The sequence below is a fragment of the Gadus morhua genome, chromosome 17 (assembly GCF_902167405.1).
Source record: "Gadus morhua chromosome 17, gadMor3.0, whole genome shotgun sequence".
NCBI lineage: Eukaryota > Metazoa > Chordata > Actinopteri > Gadiformes > Gadidae > Gadus > Gadus morhua.
In genome coordinates this window covers 17218047-17232994 of record NC_044064.1, presented here as the reverse complement: position 1 = coordinate 17232994, position 14948 = coordinate 17218047, and the positions used below count along the sequence as shown (strand labels likewise).

Below are 14948 nucleotides of genomic sequence, written 5' to 3'. Positions count from 1 at the left end.
GGCGGTTCGGCGGAAGGGGGAGGCGTGTTCTGGCGCAAACGGTATTTTGCCGTTTCTGAAAACCATTGCGCAACTGACCAGGAAATACCTGGTTTAAAGTCAGTGGCGCGTTTGTTCAGATGCTATTTTAAGGGCACATGCATACATGCGCATGCGATGCATACGGATTGCTTGTGCACCTCGCGTATACACTTGCTTTCTCCCATCTACCTAGCCGCACATTCTTGGTAAATTATTTGGGAAAGAACAGCTGATGCAGCGGTAATAAGTTGTACTTTTAAATCAATGCATCTGCAAACACCGTACAGCAAACACATATTTTCTTGACAGAGACATCGTGTAGGCCTACATGCCCATAACTTTTAGGATTGATGAGTATTTGATCGTGAAAAACATTGTTTTTACCGCGAGTGAGTGTAAAGAATGAATGAATGCGCGCGTGTGTGCTCTGTTTAAACACACGCAAACTAAACACGTAACGCATAATACAATCAATGGCAATGTCTATTACCGTGGGGACACATGCATATTAGGATAGCATACAATACTGATAAGAAACAATGTTTATAATGTATTGCGTATATCATTAAATAGAACCACAGTTACCGCATATCACATGTTATATCATATACGTTTCTTTGCCGAAATGTATTTGAGGACTCAGTATTTCTGAAGTTGTGAAGAAAACCCCTTATTCCATGTGTGAATTAGGCCATATTATTTGGCAATAAACTGAGCCATTTGCAGTTTGAAATTCATGTGCATTTGTCTCATCGGAGACTTCAGACGCGCTGTCAAAATATCAAATTGTCCGATTCAAATGCGCTCATGGCTCTTAAAGGGGATGGGAGCTGGCACTCTCATTGGTTTGTTGGACGTTACGCCCAAACCACACCTACGGGTAACTAGGCTGCTTCGGACCAACCCTTTTGACACTTGCGCCGCGACGCAAGTGTCATTTATCCGCCTGTAAAATAGCGATAGCGCCGTAGAACCGCCCACAAAGCTACTTGCGCTTTGCGCTTCCCACTTGCGTTTCAGACCGTTAAAATAGGGCCCCAAGAGTCTGCCGGTGCACCGATTTAAACTTTGCGAATCAGTTGAGTGAAGCTTTAGACTGATATCAAGACATCATTGTCAACCATTTCATTCAATTTCCAAACAGTTCTGAAAAATGGAATTTAATGAAGTGGGCGGATCCGTGTGTGTGTTTGTGTATGTTGGCGCGCGCGTCTCTCATGCAGAGAAACAGCAATATTAAAAACAGAACAATACAACATGTCCGAAAACTGTGAAACGATTTTCAGTGCACCAGTGAATCTGAAATCAAACGTATGGATGTCCTTTTGGTTCTATAAAAAGGATGGGAATATTGACAAATGCCTCGCTATTTTTAATCCTGTAGGACAGTGATCATGTCTCTAAATAAACAAATAAATAGACATGTAGTTCTAAATTGATACATTTGTCTTCCAATTTTTTCCCCATGCCATAAAGAAACAAATATAAAACCTAAGATCCAAGGTCCAGTGTGCGAAATACCCGTCAATATTCGGGGGGTCCACATCCCCCGAATATTGACGGGTTGCGCGATACTGATCTAAATTATCTCAATATACAGTAGGCCTATAACATTACAATATTTCATGAATGCAAGCAATCAGTCTATAGCCTACATGACAACACACACGCACATACAGATTTTTGATAATCCGATGTACTATAGTAGCCTATTCGTAAAGCAGCACTTGAGCCAATGCAGCATTGGCTAAAGTTGTTTGGATGCACGTTGTTTTATGAGAACCTGCAGTATGACCGATCATGTGACATTAGTTAACCATCCATCTACAGCAAATACGATCAGACAGATACATCATTGAACACATACACAAAGCACATTCATCCAACCACAGCGAATGCTGACAACATTTTACACAACAAGCCAAACATCACCACGGCAGGTGCGCTCTCTCTCTCTCACGCTCTCTCTCGCTCTCGCACGCACGTAAACAATCACTCCAACTTCTCCAACTCCAAGGCTAGGCTGCTTCACTAAGACCACAACCAACCACAAGGCCTTCATAACCATGCAGTTTGCCAAAGCCGGAAAGGACACACGCACAGTCGCTTACGCTCATCTTATGCACAACAATCAGTTCTATCATTCACAATTCAGTCACTGCAAAGATTTAAAAGATAGCCTCTTACCTTAAGTTAGAATAGACCCAAAATATGTGAGTGATACATTCTGGTTTAGCTTTCGCTTGCTAGACGTTTTAATATGTATGGAAGTAAATCTGTGCCATCGGATTTTGAAAATAAAAAGCCATTGAATTCTAAGCATTGAATATTTATGCATTGAAATTAAGTATCTGGATTTTTTGCCTCTGAATTTAACTCAGCTTTATTTTTCAACGTTAATAAATTCAATGTAGATATTTTCAACGTTCCCAAATTCATCATGCCAAATTCAACTGCAAAATTCAATGTCAGCGAGTGATGCTCTTATTCCCACACTCCTTGCTTGACAGCGATCTAGCATCTAGGATCGATTGCTCTTCCTTGGGTCCCCGGATGTTAACACTGAACTTTCTGACATTGAATGGCTGAATTTGGCATGTTGAATTTGGAGACGTTGAAAATATTTACGTTGAATTTTTTAACGTTGAATATTTGATTTTGAATTTTTTAACATTGAAAATTAAAGCTGAATATGATTTATTGAGATAAATTCAGTGGCAAAAAATCCAGATACTTCACTTCAATGCATAAATATTCAGTGCTTAGAATTCAATGGCTTTTTATTTTCGAATCCGATGGCACAGATTTACTTCCATAAATATGACTTGTCAACATTGCGTCTTTCTGCTGTTTGGCGAACATGGCTAATTTGCATACGCACACAGGACTGGCTGGCTCAGCTTGGCAAAAAATAACCATATTTGTGAATAAATGTTTAGAATTCTGAATACTGGACATGGTGAGCTTAAAAAACATTTAAGTGACCATTAGTCACTTAAATGTTAATAAAATAATAAAATTATTTTAATTTCTATTTCTTTGACAAAATTTGAGACCCCTTATTTTGCTTTTCAGGCTTTTCGGGGAGTCTCAATTAGTAAATCAGGGGGGTTGAGCCCCCCCCCGGACCCCCCTGTATTTTGCACACTGCCAAGGTCCCTATACCATGTATCTATTTGAAAGAGGGCAATGGATCTTTTATAGAAGGCTAATTTTTATGAATAGAAAATGAATGGTTTAACATTATACGAATAATTAAATGTATCGCATTGAATCATTTCTCATCAAATCGCACCGGATCGTTAGAACATCACGTTGAATTGTTCCACATTGATGTGTCGTCCCTGAATAGTATCGTAGCGCATGTATCTAGATAATTATCAGAGCGTCCTATAAAGGACAGATGAATACCCCTAATATATATATTAGTGCTGTCCAGGGCTGTAGTGGTCAAATTAGAGGTGGGTAAACTATGATTTTGAGATCAGACCGACCTCGACACAACGCAACGCAACGCAAAGTTGTAGCGACTCTGTAATGGCTAGCCTGGCTATATTCCATTATGTTATCAATTAAAGTCATATTAAATCAATCAATGACAGTCAATTAATGTGTTTGTAGTTTATTCAAGTTATTCAAATTTTCAACAGTAAAGAAAAGTATGTGTAGATTAAGAACTATCTATCTATGGCATGTGTGTATGTGTGTGCATTAGTATGCATGCTTTTCACAGTAGTGCCCAGAGGGCCTCCTTGTCCTCCACGTCAGGTCCTGCCTTGCAGGGGCATGTCTGGAGTTCATGGCTCCCCTGTGCTTCACCCAGCCAGGACTTCACATACGTGTTGGATTGAACTTTGTGGTGGGTGAGTGGTGGGCCATTCAGTTGAATAAACATCAAGGATGACACTGTGACCAAGTGCAGACTGCATCTCAGGGGGCACACTTATGATGTTCATTAAGCTGAACCCCCTCTCACACTCAGCAGTGCTAACTGGAATGAGATGGTCAATATTCAGGAGTGGTGCAAGGTTTTCTGGAATGATGCTTGAGTTATCCTTAAAATCCCTATAGCCTTCAAGAATTTGAAGGCTAGAAGTCTGAACCTTTGGGCAAGTTGTTTCAACTTGGATTCCCCATACGGTTCTTCTAGGGAACAGGCCAGTTTGCTGGGAAAATAACTTTAAAGAAAATAAATAATAAAATAAAACTATTTATAATATATAAAATAAAAATATTTATAAATATTTTTATTTTTATTGGTTTAACCGCCAACCGCCCAAATTTAATTAAAATATTTTTTTTTGTCGCGTCATCCGCCCGATGCATGGTTCAGTCGCGGGAGTCCACGGCTGCAACTGCCAACCTCGCATCTCCAAATTGAGGCTTTAACATAGCGACCAAGCTATAGCGAAGTTGATGCGCCAAAACCGGAGTTTGATATGGATAGTAAAACTCTGACTGACTTCCACATTGACTTCACAAAAAAAAAGCCTATAGTGCAATTAAACGATGAACATACAAACATACTGCCTTGAACATAGCAGTCAGGCTACTGCTTCTTTGTTTTGAGCCAAAGAAAAAAAAAACGTTCAACTTTAAACTTTATTTTTTCTTTCCTTTCTATTTTTTTCAAAACAAAGAAGAAGTAGCCTGACTGCTATGTGAGGCAGTTATGTTTGTATGTTCATCGTTTATTTGCACTATAGGCTTTTTTTTTGTATCGTCCTGTATTGATCAGTATATGCCCAATGTTGTTATAAATAAAAAAAACATTTGCACAAGGCAAGCCGATGCACTTCTCCATGTTGATAAGAGCATTAAAATTCGAAAATTAATGGGACAAAGAAATCAAGGAATATTTTAGCATAGAAAAAAGTGAGTTAACTATGACATTAATGCGATTAATCGCGATTAAATATTTAATCGCTTGACAGCACTAATATATATATATCTACTACTATTTAATAGCAGGCCTATCGGACAAGTTACTCCAAGTTTCAAGCATGCGCGAACGCACACATACACCGCACGCACGCACATACACACCGCATACAAACACGCACAAGCTTACTCACTCAAACGCGTACGCTGGCGCAGATGTTTCAAGACAAAGGCAGCGCAGGACACCGCATACACACAAACCGCACACACGCACACACACGCATGTACGCCAAGCGGCCTGCAACTCACTCACACACACACACGGCACGCGCAAATGCACATATACACTGCACGCACGCACGTACATACACACCGCATACACACACGCACACACACACGACACACACTCACGCGCCGCGCTGACACCGACGTTTCAAGACAAAGGCAGCGCAGGACGCCGCATACACACACACCGAACGCAATCACGCACGCAATCACACGCGGGTTGAAAGACAACCCCCCTTCCGTCTGTTTTTAACGGCGTCGACAAACTATCCCAGGTTAAGACGTTCTGTCTATAGACTAGAAATTGCGATAAAAGAAGTGATGGTCGTTCATTATGTCATATAATAAGACATTAATTTCAAAGATCGTGGCCGACCGGCATATCTAAACACAAGTCACTTGATTTATCAACACACCAAAGTCAAGTCACGTGGTATTGTGACCCGTTTTATAATTTAATCAAATGCTCACACACTAGCTGCTTTCAGACACCCGTGTATGTCCTGATATTCTCCTGCTATTCTCCTGATGGGCTGTATGTGTGAACAACAATACAGCCCATCAGAACAGCGCTGCCAGGATCCTGATGAGGGTGCGCAAACAGGACACACACACCCTCCAAGCCTAAAGAACAGGGCTCCGCAACATGGGTGATCTGGCCTTTCCGCTGCTGCCACTAGACTGTGGATTTTAATATTGTTCACTTTAAAGCAGACATATTTAGAAAATGCAAACGCAAATTGGGATGATTTGCCTTTTCATTTAATTTATGACTCAATAATGCGTTCATATCATACAATATAAAAAGCATCAATGCTATTTCATAATCATTTTCAACATTGCATTGCACATCATTATCTTCCCGTGGTCTGAAAGATGTAATCTGTTCTCTCCCTCTGTCCTTCCGTGTAGTTTTTTCTTCCACTGTCCTCTTTCACTCAAGACCTCAGTTAAAGAAAAGGACGTTTCAAGCTGGGCCTAGCGACTGGCCGCCCTATCTCTCTGGAGGCGGCCAGGTCTTTCCCAGCTGAACTTTAGTGTTATGGCTGTGGATTTTTAAAAAGTTAGTTTTTTACCGTAGGGTTGACGTCATTGGTAAAATGCAGTGGTGCAAAGGCTTGAAAGGCTAGTGGTTGACACAGTCTCCCCCATGCCAATGTGCCCCAGACCGTGCATAGCTGGGTGAGCGAGGAGCTGGCTGTCAAGGGCCAGCAATGCAGCCTCCCTGTCCACCGAGGGCAGCCAGCAAGAGAGGTGTAAGCAGGTAGAACGCCCCTCCTCCTCCACAGCAACATGAGCACATGCCAAGCATGCAAACGGACCCGCCTACTTCACCCTCCTCGTCTGCCTACTACCTTGAAGAGTGTTGCATTCTGTGTGTGGCATCTCTGCCTTTATTTTCCTTAATTTAAGACCTTGTCCTTAAAGCCTTGATATCAATCTACAATGCCTGCCAACTCACCTCTGAGTAAAAATAACAATTTAGCCTTGCCAACCTCTCCACTGAACAAAAGAAAAAGTCTACTCCTAATATAATTATCCACCAAAGTGATGTTTAGATTTTGTGAATGGAGAAGGAAGCCGTCCAATGTCATTGTGTAAGATTGAAATGAATCTTAATAAGAATGTTTGACTATTTATTTAAATCACAGTTTAATATATAAGGTAGCTATGCTGTACGAGTGACAAGATATTGTCTTATTTTACTTTAATTTGTTTGCATGTATAAAGCTTCAATGTTTCGTACAGAGCCCAGCCTGCATCTTCTAATACTCACTTTTAAAGTCCTAACTAGCTGTTTCTCAACCAGACTGTCCTGTGTCCTGGTCTCCCTAACAGGTTAAAATGCAGGCCTGGCGTGGAGATGAATCGTTGCATTGTTACCTGAAGTATTATGCGCTCTTTCCAACCTGGTTCTCAACATTGCTGTGGTCCTTTATATTTGAAATATAGATTTCTCATTACAAGAAAATCAAGTCGAATGTTTATTTGAAATCCCTTTTGGTTTTGGTCATATCTGATCGGTCTGTTCCATTCTAAAGCATTGTATAATCACTCTGCGATGTAGAGCTCCCCAAAGGCCAGAACCAAGTGATTCTCACTCAGATGACACAACCAATACCAAAATACTACTATAACCTCTGCAAAGAAAATGCCCTAGCCATTGGTCTGTTGCTTTTGTAATCATCTATGATCTGTTTGGACAGGCCGCCAGGTGGTGCTGATCTCCCTGTTCGAGCTCAACACCCCAGAGTTCACCATGCTGCTGGGAGCGCTACCCAAAAACCTTTCCAGGATGGAGCCACCAAGCTGCTGCACAACCACCTCAAGAACTCCAGCAACACCAGCAGCAGTGTTGGTAAGAGCCTGGAACCTAGTCTGGTGATATTGATGTTATATTATTGATTGTCTTATCGATGGGAGTGACACTTGGTCATTGATATCTCCATGAACTTGGAACAAAGTTGTTCTCTGAGAGTGCAGCCGACTGTTTGACCAGGCTGGACTTTCAGCTAACCTTTTAATTGTTTTGCATGGTCATTGTTTCCTGTTTTCCAGGGTAACAGAAGTACTTGACGATTGCCTGGATATATCCTATTTAATCACAAATCCTCCAAAATTGTGTTTTACAGTAGCCATGCAAATGTTATTTATATCAATAATTTTTTCTACCAATACCCATCTGTAGACATAGCCTCTTGGTTCATTGGTTCCTTGGTTGTCACTCAGGGCTCTCCAAGCAACACCATTGGCCGGCAGCCGCAACGCCAAACCCCCAGCAGAACGAGCCCCCTTACTTCTCCTACCAACTGTTCCCATGGCAGCCTGTCACCAAGGTATCCACCAACTCTGTATTCCATCCTCAATGTCCCTGTGCATGGCTTTGACCACCTGTGTTAAATAGATATCATAAATTTGCTAGGAACGAGGAGGGGGGGCATTATCAAAATGTTTTGCCTCTATTTTCTGTCTAAGGCTTTAATTATAAGTTATTAGGGGTCCAAGCCAACAGGTTGGATCCCTATTGTTTTTGTAAGGATTTTTCTTCCTATTATACTTACCCCCCTAAAAGTGGTACCACAGCCCAAACCGTAAAGGGTGCCGACACGCGAATTGCATGACTAGATCCAGATCCCTTCGGACTACGCAGACGACAAAATCCAGACACGCCGGCCACTAGGTGGCGCTATACCAGGGAATACGCGTTTGGGGCTATAACTCCCACACCGAACCTCCCACATTCAAAACCTTGTACACACATATTCACTGGAGTCTGCTGCAACTTTTGGCATAGGCCACGCCCATTTGCGTCTATAATTTTTTTTTCGCAAAATCGCGAAAACCGCTAAACTGTTTTTTTCGTTACTCCTCCCACATTTCTTGACCAATCGACACCAAACTTTGCACACGGCATCTTCAGACTCACACGCATAGAAATTATAGACACTTTTTTGATCGGACCTTCGACGACGAAACGGTATCGTTTTTAATATTTGTTTATTAGCTAAATTAGACGTGAAAAATCCAAAATCCAAAAAATTCCAAAATTACACATCGGATCGAGTCCAAATTGAACACACATGTTAGCGCCACCCTTAAAGACGCTCGATTAAAAATTCGGAAAATTACGCCCTAAGGGGGCGCTATAAACGAGGAAATTGTATATTTTCTAATTGGCCAAAGGAATGTTCTTGAAACTCAAGGGAAAACCATCAAGGGGCAAACCCGAGTTTATTATAGAAAATATGGCCAAGAATTATTAATGTGGGCGGGAGTTATTTGGCAAAGGAAAATTGTCTTTGGGAAATTTCGCCACAGGGCGGCGCCAAAAAACGACGACATTGTCTATCTCCTATTTGGCCAATGGAATGTTCTGAAAACGCATTTTAGGCTATAACTCCCACACCGAAGCTCCCACAATCAAAACCTTTATATCCACATGTTGTTCACGGTAGCGTTTTGAATACTTGCTTCGCGTTGTTGCCGGCGAAATGCACATTTCTTGTCGCGTTGTGCCGGCGAAATGCACACTTCTTGACCCCTGCATAACTGCTTGCAGTTCTAGTTATTATTGTGTATGTTTGTATGTGTATGTTTGTCTATGTGCTTAGCACCCAACTGGATGATGCATGGCTTACTGCACACTGGCTTTCACACTGGAGGTTTCACACTAAGCCCCTGAGTTACTGCATGTCAGCTCCTCTTCTGCTGTTTCTGATGCTCTCTATAAGCGGCTGGACAATCCTGAAACCTTTCTTCTTTTCCCTCCTCATCCTTTCTCTCCTCCTCTTCTTCGCATTCTGCCCCTTTCATTTTCTCCTTCTCCCTGTCTATATCCGTGATCCCCTTGGTGGTGTCCCCCATATGCCCATATCCCTCCCATCCTCCCCTCACCACTACAGTCGGTTGTGGGGCTGTGGTGTCGACGGGCTTTCAAAGCCAAACGCCCCTGCCCCCCCCTCCCTCCTCCTCCGCCGCAGTCCAACCCCGCTGCGCCCTCCCACAGGGTGCTGCGCCGAGCCTACTCACCCAGGTAACTGAGGGTGGGGGGTGGGGGGGGGGGTTCACAGCCCTCCAGGTTACACAGAACCCTCCAACACCTCCTTTTTGTTTGAAAGGCCAAACGTGATTCAAGTGTTTGAATCCATTCACAGCTAACCACGTCTAACAGGCAAAATTTATTGTGCAAGTCCGGCGAAAATTGAACCCAGGGTCTTTTTCTGCACGAAAACAGATCAAATAAGACTTCCTGACATTTTTTCGTTGATCCAGCAGTATGGAGCTTGCCCGGAGCAACGCTAACAGCCCAAATGGCTGCATTGGCACGCTTCAAAACTGGCATTTTTATACCAATAATGTTGCTAAAAATAGCACTAAACCTCTGCAGCAGCATGACTAGGGTCCATACACATAAAAACGAAGCATCAACAATGTAGTAAGCAAACCTCGAGTTTATTATAAAATACTCAATTATCTAATGCAATACAGAAGGGATGGTATACTGTGGCAACCCAGTACTCGATTGGGCCAGGTTCCACGGATGAACGACACCTTTAGCGTGCGGATACGCCGTTAAGGCATTTATTTACAATCAACTTAAATCAAACAAGGAGCTTGCAGTCCTGAGGGCCACCGTGGGCCTCTAGCCTCTCCCGGACACGAGCACTTCCTCCTTGCTCCCGTGCCGTGCTATGCTGTCCTGCTGTCTGTCCTCGACCTCTTTTTAAGATGGCTCCTCTGACACCGGCCAGGTGTCCACCAATCACCCTGATTGGGGAGGCGAAAGGGATGCTCTCGGTCGCCGTCTGGTGGGCGACGGCGGTACACGCCGTCCACGACCAACCCTCAGCCCGGTCCGGGCCGAGGTTTACAGGGCGGGATGCCACACTCCTCCACCCTTTGTCCAAGCCCCGGGTAGCCAGGGCCTTGGTCTGCGTCGGCTGCGTCGTCTCCGGCAGCGTCGTCTCCGGCAGCGTCGTCTCCGGCAGCGTAGTCTCCGGCAGCCTCGTCTCCCGCCGCCTCGTCTCCGGCAGCCTCGTCTCCCGCCGCCTCGTCTCCCGCCGCCTCGTCTCCCGCCGCCTCGTCTCCCGCCGCATCGTCTCCCGCCGCTTCGTCTCCCGCTGCGCCGGCGGCGGCTGCCTCTCCTGCCGCGGTGGCGACCGCACCTCTCCTGCCGCGGTGGCGACCGCACCTCTCCTGCCCCGGGACTCCAGCGCCGGGTCCCAAAGCCGACGGACAATCGGGCAGTCCCTCCCAATTAGGAGCGGAACCGGGAGGTGGGGCACAATCCCCACCCGTGCCGTAAACACCCCTTGTGGTGTCCGTATGACCACATGGCAGGTCTTATAGGACCGTATGTCCCCGTGCACGCAGGCCACCTCGATGGGTTTCCCCTCCCTCCCCTCCCGCCAAGTCGGGGCGGAGGAGGGTGACCACGCTGCCGGTGTCCACTATGGCCTGCGTGTCCTGGTTCATAACCCTTGCTGGTATGGTCGGGCTCCGGGACGGACCCCGCGTCCAACAGTTTGCCAGCATACAGGGCCGACCCTTCCCCACGTCCGCACCGGCCGGCGGCGCCATCCCGCCCCGGCCCCGCGCCGCCGTCTCCTGCTGCGGCAGCGGCGTCCCTTGCGGCGGCGGCGGCGTCCCTTGCGGCAGCGGCGGCGTCCCTTGCGGCGGCATCTCTTGCGGCGGCGGCGGCGTCCCTTGCGGCGGCGTCATCTCTTGCGGCGGCGGCGATGTCCCTTGCGGCTGCGGCGGCGTCCCTTGCGGCGGTGGCAGCGTCCCTTGCGGCGGCGGCGGCGTCAGTCCCGTCCGGGTTCTGCATTCCGAACGGGTGGGGTCTTACCGGGGGTTCGTAGTGGGTTCTTCCTGTGCCCGCATCCTCCACCATGTGTGGCAACCCAGTACTCGATTGGGCCAGGTTCCACGGATGAATGACACTTTTAGCGTGCGGATACGCCGTTAAGGCATTTATTTACAATCAACTTAAATCAAACAAGGAGCTCGCAGTCCCTAGGGCCTCCGTGGGCCTCTAGCCTCTCCCGGACACGAGCACTTCCTCCTTGCTCCCGTGCCGTGCTGTGCTGTCCTGCTGTCTGTCCTCGACCTCCTTTTAAGATGGCTCCTCTGCCATCAGCCAGGTGTCCACCAATCACCCTGATTGGGGAGGCGAAAGGGATGCTCTCGGTCGCCGTCTGGTGGGCGACGGCGGTACACGCCGTCCACGACGGTGTGTACCACCTGTAAACCTCGGCCCGGTCCGGGCCGAGGTTTACAGGGCGGGATGCCACAATACGTATACTTTGCTGTTGCGACGGCGGTACACGCCGTCCACGACGGTGTGTACCACCTGTAAACCTCGGCCCGGTCCGGGCCGAGGTTTACAGGGCGGGATGCCACAATACGTATACTTTGCTGTTTTTGGCAGTTTGGTGAAATATAAGTCGTTTGTATAAACTTTGAAATAGTTTGTAAAAGGTCCCAGCAGCTTTCTAAGGAGCTCTGAAATGTCACACGAGATGTCACACGGAGCATGATGTCTATTGCCGGAAGAGACTACAGGTAGCGTCTTCAACCACATGTGCAGTGCGTCTTCCGGCAACAACGTGTCCCACATGATGTCGAAGAACAAAATATTTAGTCTAACTTACATAATGCAACTTACATATGCAACATATGCAAAATTACATAAATTATTAAGTAAATTATAAATTGTGTCAGGTGCGCTGCCACATGCGTGGCAGTGAAGGTCAGGGGTCTTGACGGACCAGACCCGAGTGGCAGAAGCTGGCTCTAGGGACATGAAACGTCCCCTCCCTATGGGGAAAGGAACCGTAGCTTGTGAGGGAGGTGGAGCGCTACCAATTAGATCTGGTGGGGCAAACTCTGTGCCTGGTACCAGAATACCCTAGGCCGAAGATCGATGATCGATTTCGTGATCATGTCATCCGATCTGAGGCTGCATGTTTTGGACACTCGGGTGAAGAGAGGGGCGGAACTGTCAACCGACCATCGTCTGGTGGTGAGTTGGATCAGGGAATGGATGAAGAATCTGGACAGAAACGTCTGGAGGAGGACCCCGTCCTAGGGATCTTCACCTCACACCTCCGGCCGAGGTTTTCTGGCATGCGTGTGGAGGTTTGGGCATTGAGCCAGAGTGTGCAGTGTTCATAACCTCCGTGCTGAAGCTGTGTTGGTGAGCTGTGGCCTCAAGATCTTGGGTGCCTCAAGGGGCGGTATCCCTCAGACACCGCGGTGGACACCGGTGGTCAGGGAAGCCGTCCGACTGAAGAAGGAGGCCTTCTGGGATATGTTATCCAGGGAAACTCCTGAGGCAGTTGTAGGGTACCGACAGGCTCTAAGGGCTGCTGCCGCTGCTGTGTCTGAGACTAAGCAGCGGTAATGGGAGATGTTCAGAGAGGCCAGGGAGAAGGACTTTCGTTTGTCACCAAAGTGTTTCTGGAAGACCATCCCGCACCTCAGGAGGGGGAAACGGGGAACCATCCAAGCTGTGTACAGTAAGGATGGGACTCTGTTGACCTCAACACTTTGAGGAACTCCTGTATCCGCCTAACACACCCTCTGTGATGGAGGCAGAGCTCAAGGCTGATGAGTGTTCGTTGTCAAATTTCCCAAGTGGAAGTCACTGAGGTAGTCGTCAATCTTCTCCACAGTGCCAAAGCCCCAGGGATTGATAAGATCCAGCCAGAAATGCTGAAAGCTCTGGGTGTTGAGGGGCTCAAAGTTGACACGGCTATTCAACATTGCGGTGAGAAGTCTGGTACAGGTCCCCCGGGAGAAACTGTGGGAGGTGCGGCGGGAGTATTCGGTGATGGGGTCACTCCTCAGGGCCATCCAATCTCTGTATTCCCAAAGCGAGAGCTTTGTCTGCGTTCTCGGCACCAAGTCAGTTTCGTTCCCGGTGGGTGTTGGCCTCCGCCAGGGCTGTGCTTTGTCACCAATCCTGTTTGTGATATTCATGGCCTGGGACCTTCAGCACTCACTGGATCAGCTCGCAGCAGAGTGTGAGGCGGCTGGGATGAGGATCAGCACCCCTAAATCTGTGGCCATGTAATAAGAAATAAGTCCTCAGCCTAAGTGAAGTGGGTCTTGTTTGCGAGTGAGGGTATGATGGTGTGTGAGATTGGCCGGAGAATCTTAACAGCGGGGGCGGTATTGCGTTCGCTCTAACACGCCCTCTATGTTGGAGGCAGAGCTCGAGGTTGATGGTGTTTCGTCGTCAAGAGAGCTGGACAACGCTCTCGATCTAACGATTGATCTTCGTTCCAACCCTCACCTATGGTCGTGAAGGATGGGTGATGATCGAAAGGACGAGATTGTGGCTACAAGGGGCCGAGATGGGTTTTATCAGGAGGGTGGCTGGCGTCTAACTTAGGGATAGGGTGAGAAGGTCAGCCATCCGTGAGGAACTCGGACTAGAGCCGCTGCTCCTCTGCTAAGAAAGGAGTCAGTCGAGGTGGTTTGGGCCACGGGTAAGGATGGCCATTGGGCGCTGCCCTTCTGAGGTGTTCCAGGCACGACCATTGGGGAGGAGCGCTCAGGGAAGACCCAGGACTAGGTGGAGAGATTATATTTCAACACTGGCCTGGGAACGCCTCGGGATCCCCTGTCAAAGATGGTCAATGTGGCCCGGGAAAGGAAAGTCTGGGGCCCTCTGCTGGACGGATTGAAGATGAGGATGAGGCAAAAACATGCCCCTTTTTTTTACCCCTTTTTTCTCTAAATTGGGGACCTATTTCAGTCACAGTGAAAAAAAAAGGCATAGATAACTATGTTGACAATCATTTAAGATAAATTACTTTAAAACCAAAGAATGGTCTATCTCGTGGCCCTTCGGTCTTCGATGAGGGTTTCATTTCGCAATAATATGTACAACCACAGATGCCGCCGTTTCAATTCCATTCGAAAAGCTTGATGCCGACTATTACGACTATTGTTGTGAACGGTAATACCCATGCATCATTTATCTTTATTTTTTGTACCTAATGGAAGTATGTTTTCTTTCCCTACGAGAGTTTTGTACTTTGGTAATGCATAATAATTTAAAATATATATCTATAACTTAGCACAAAAAGTAAGGAAATTTGTGTTTGGTCGATTATTGCTCTGTGGTAACAATGCTTTTTTGCCGCTTTTTGCCAAGACGTCGTCTGGCCTCAAGAGAAAAACATGATTTTTCAAAAAAGCAAAAACCTACCTTTAGTTTCAGCTTTTTCACCAGATTTTGTATTTGAGTT

At 46.5% G+C, this 14948-nt stretch overlaps 1 protein-coding gene across 1 annotated transcript in view; it reads left to right on the top strand.

Annotated features, from left to right (window-relative positions):
* clasp1a (cytoplasmic linker associated protein 1a) overlaps window positions 1–14948 on the top strand; it is a 214755-nt gene that overhangs the window by 138739 nt on the left and 61068 nt on the right. Inside the window, 3 exon segments of the mRNA XM_030338917.1 lie at window positions 7395–7474; window positions 7477–7544; window positions 7917–8024. Coding sequence (XP_030194777.1) covers window positions 7395–7474; window positions 7477–7544; window positions 7917–8024 — 256 coding nt within the window.